The 4702-nt window shown below is 34.9% G+C and overlaps 1 protein-coding gene across 1 annotated transcript; it reads left to right on the top strand.

Annotated features, from left to right (window-relative positions):
• The first annotated feature begins 1399 nt into the window (after window positions 1-1399).
• On the top strand, window positions 1400-1726 carry LOC122748888 (ubiquitin). The gene has a single exon (XM_043994925.1). It carries the CDS (start codon window positions 1421-1423, stop codon window positions 1652-1654), a length of 234 nt encoding a protein of 77 aa, XP_043850860.1. The 5' UTR covers window positions 1400-1420; the 3' UTR covers window positions 1655-1726.
• The last annotated feature ends 2976 nt before the right edge of the window (window positions 1727-4702 follow it).

Here is a 4702-nt window from a genome sequence, read left to right on the forward strand (position 1 = left end):
AAGATCTGATAGGTAGACTATTCCTTTCTTCCCTAATTTACCTATGGTATCACCTCTTATGTCTAAATCATGTATCCATTTTGACCTTATTTTAGTATAAGGCGTAAGATGTTGGTCTATGCCTAATTTCTGCCATACTATCTTCCAGTTTTCTCAGCAGTTTTTGTCAAATACTGAATTCCTATCCCAGAAGCTGGAGTCTTTGAGTTTATCAAATACTACATTACTAGTGTCATTTACTACTGCATTTCTTGTGCCTAGCCTATTCCATTGATCTACCACTCTATTTATTAGACAGTACCAGATAGTTTTGATGACTGCTGCTTTATAATAAAGCTCCAGGTTTGGTACCATTAACCGACCTTCCTGTGAATTTATTTTCATTATTTCCCTGGATATTCTTGGTTTTTTGTTTTTACAGATGAATTTTGTTATTATTTTTTCTAGCTCTATAAAATAATTTTTAGGTAGTCTGATTGGCATGGCACTCAATAAGTAAATTAATTTAGGCAGTGTTATCATTTTTACTATATTAGCTCTCCCTATCCATGAGCAATTGATATCTTTCCAATTATTTAGATCTGATTTGATTTGTGTGAAAAGTGTTTTGTAATTATATTCATAGAGTTCCTGGGTTTGTCTTGGCAAGTGGACTCCGAAGTATTTTATATTATCTACCAATACTTTAAATGGAATTTCTCTTTCTATCTCTTGCTGCTGGACTTTGTTGGTCATGTATAGAAATGCTGATGATTTATGTGGATTTATTTTATATCCTCCTACTTTGCTAAAGTCGTTAATTGTTTCAAGTTATTTTTGAGTTGATTCTCTAGGATTCTTTAAGTATACCATCATATCATCTGCAAAGAGTGATAGTTTTGTTTCCTCCTTGCCTATTCTAATTCCTTTAATTCTTTTTTCTTCTCTGATTGCTAAAGCTAACATTTTTAGTACAATATTAAATAATAGAGGTGATAATGGACATCCCTGTTTCACCACCGATCTTATTGGGAAGACCTCTAACTTATCTCCATTGCATATAATGCTTGCTGATGGTTTTAGGTAGATACTCCTTATTATGTTAAGGAAAGCTCCACCTATTCCTAAGCTCTCTAGCATTTTTAATAGGAATGGGTGCTGTATTTTTCCAAAAGCTATCTCTGCATCTATGGAGATAATCATATGATTTTGGTTGTTTTTTTTATTGATGTGGTTCATTATGTTAATACTTTTCCTAATGTTGAACCAGCCCTGCATTCCTGGTATAAATCCCACCTGGTCATAGTGTATTATCCTGGTGATCACTTGCTGTAATCTCCTTGCTAATATCTTATTTAAGATTTTAGCATCAAGATCCGCCGAGGACCGGAGCTGACTCTCTTGTTCAGTGTTTGTGTGTCGCCGTCGCCACCGCTTGACAATGCAGATCTTTGTGAAGACCTTGACTGGCAAGACCATCACCCTTGAAGTGGAGCCCAGTGACACCATTGAGAATGTCAAGGCTAAAATCCAAGACAAGGAAGGCATCCCCCCAGACCAACAGAGATTGATCTTTGCCGGGAAGCAGCTGGAAGATGGCCTCACCCTGTCTGACTACAACATCCAGAAAGAATCTACCCTGCACTTGGTCCTGCGCTTGAGGGGAGGTGTTTAAATTCCCTCAAGTTTCTTCAAGCTTTTGAGTAATTTCACTGCACTTTTCTTTCAATAAAGTTGTTGCATTCCCCCCCCAAAAAAAAAAAAAAAGATTTTAGCATCAATATCCATTAGGGAAATTGGTCTATAATGTTCTTTCTCTGTTTTTGCTTTGCCTGGTTTTGGTATGACCACCATATTTGTGTCATAAAATGAATTTGGTAGAACTCCTTCTTCACCTATTTTTCCAAATAATTTGTATAATATTGGAATTAATTGTTCTTTAAATGTTTGGTAAAATTCACCTGTAAACCCATCTGGCCCTGGGGATTTTTTCTTAGGGAGTTCATTAATAGCTTGTTCAATTTCTTTTTCTAATATGGGTTTCTTTAAGGAATTTATTTCCTCTTCAGTTAACCTGGGCAGTTTGTATTTTTGTAAATATTCATCCATTTCATTTAGATTGTCAAATTTATTGGCATACAGTTGGGCAAAATAATTCCTAATTATTGATTTAATTTCCACTTCATTACTGGTAACATCACCCTTTTCATTTTTGATACTGGTAATTTGGTTTTCTTCTTTCTTTTATTTTAATCAAATTAACCAATATTTTATCTATTTTTTTTCATAAAAACAGCTCTTAGTTTTATTGATTAATTCTATAGTTTTCTTACTTTCAATCTTATTAATTTCTCCTTTAATTTTCAGGATCTCTAGTTTAGTATCTAATTGGGGATTTCTAATTTGTTCTTTTTCTAGCTTTTTAAATTGCATGCCCAATTCATTAATCTCCTCTTTCTCTTTTTTATTCATGTAAGCATTTAGAGCTATAGATTTTCCCCTAAGTACTGATTTGGCTGCATCCCATAGATTTTGGTATGTTTTCTCATTATTGTCATTCTCATGGATATAGTTATTGATTGTTTCTATGATTTGTTGTTTGGCCCATTCCTTCTTTAGAATTAAATTATTTAGTTTCCAATTGATTTTCATTCTACCTTTCCCTGGCTCTTTCTTACATGTAATTTTTATTGCATCATTATCTGAAAAGGATGCATTTACTATTTCTGCCTTTCTACATTTTACTGTGATGTTTTTGTGCCCTAATACATGGTCAATTTTTGAAAATGTGCCATGTACTGCTGAGAAAAAGGTGTATTCCTTTCTATCCCCATTCAATTTTCTCTAGACATCTGTCATGTCTAACTTTTCTAGTAATCTGTTCACCTCTTTCACTTCTTTCTTATTTATTTTTTGGCTAGATTTATCTAATTCTGAGAGGGGGAGATTCAGGTCCCCCACTAGTATAGTATTACTGTCTAATTCCTCTTTTAACTCATTTAACTTCTCTAAGAATTTGGATGCTATACCACTTGGTGCATACACATTTAATGTTGATATTACTTAATTATCTATTGTACCTTTTAGCAAGATGTAATTTCCTTCCTTATCTCTTTTAAGGAGATCTATTTTTGCCTGTACTTTGTCTGAGATAAGGATTGCTACCCCTGCTTTTTTTACTTTAGCTGAAGCATAATATATTCTGCTCCATCCTTTTACGTTTATTCTGTGTGTATCTCTCTGCTTCAAATGTGTTTCTTGTAAACAGCATATTATAGGATTCTGGTTTTTGATCCACTCTGCAGTTTGCTTCTGTTTTATAGCAGAGTTAATCCCATTCACATTCACAGTTATTATTACTGACTGTCTATTCCCCTCCATTCTATTTACCCCCTTTGTACTTCCCCCCCTCCTTCCACCCTATTCCTCCTCACTGATATTTTACTTCTTACCCCTGCCTCCCCGAATCTGCCCTCCCTTTTTATCACCCCCTCTCTTTTCTTTACCCTTTTTTTCCCTTGCTTTTGTCCTCCCTTCTATCAGTCCCCCCCCCACTTTCCCTTCTCCTTTTGCTTCCCTAAAGAATGAGCTAAGTTTCTTTATTCCAATGAATGTATATGTTATTCCCTCTTTGAATCAAATCTAATGAGAGTAGGGGTGAAACAATGTTCACCCCTGCTTTCTTTCCCTCTATTTTAACAGGTTTTTTTTCACCTCTTCATATGATATAATTCACCCCATTCCACCTCCCCTTTCCTCTCCTCCCCATAGATTCCCTTTTTAACTCCTTAATTTTCTTTGTATCATCCCATCAAAGACAATTTATATTTATACCCTCTGTGTAAAGTCCTTCTCTCTGCCCAAATACATTTACAGTTCTTAAGAGTTATGAGTATTATCTTCCTGTGTAGGTTTATAAAGAGTTTAACCTAATTGAGTAACCTTTTTTTCCGCTCTATTTACCTTTTTAAACTTCTCTTGAGTCCTGTATGTTAAGATCAAATTTTCTATTCAGTTCTGGTCTTTTCATCAGGAAAGATTGAAAGTGCCCTATGTCTTTGAATGTCCATCTTTTCCCCTGAAAGAGAATGCTCAATTTTGCTGGGCAACAGATTCTTGGCTGCAATCCAAGCTCCTTTGCCTTCCAGAATATCATATTCCAAGCCTTGCGGTCCTTTAATGTTGAAGCTGCCAGGTCCTGAGCAATACTGGATGTGGTTCCATGATATTTAAATTGCTTCTTTCTGGCAGCTTGGAGTATTTTCTCCTTCAACCAGTATAATTCTGGAATTTGGATACAATATTCTTTGGAGTTTTCCTTTTGGGGTTTCTTTCAGGAGGTGATTGGTGGATTCTTTCAATGATGATTTTATCCTCTGATTCTATTATATCAGGGCAGTTCACTTTTATAATTTCCTGAAATATAGTGTCTAGATTCTTTTTCTGGTCATGGCTTTCAGGCAGTCCAATGATTCTCAAATTGTCTCTCCTGGATCTGTTTTCCAGATTAATTGTCTTTCCAATGAGGTATTTCACATTTTCTTCTATTTTTTCATTCTTTTGATTCTGCTTGACTGATTTCTGGTGTCTCATGGATTACTTACCTTCCAACCGCCCAATTTTAATTTTTAAGGCATTGTTTTCTTCAGTAAGATTATGCACCTTTTTTTTCCATTTGGCCAGATGAATTTTTGAAGGCATTGTTTTCTTCAATGAGATTATG

This window comes from Dromiciops gliroides, chromosome 3 (assembly GCF_019393635.1).
Source record: "Dromiciops gliroides isolate mDroGli1 chromosome 3, mDroGli1.pri, whole genome shotgun sequence".
Classification (NCBI taxonomy): domain Eukaryota; kingdom Metazoa; phylum Chordata; class Mammalia; order Microbiotheria; family Microbiotheriidae; genus Dromiciops; species Dromiciops gliroides.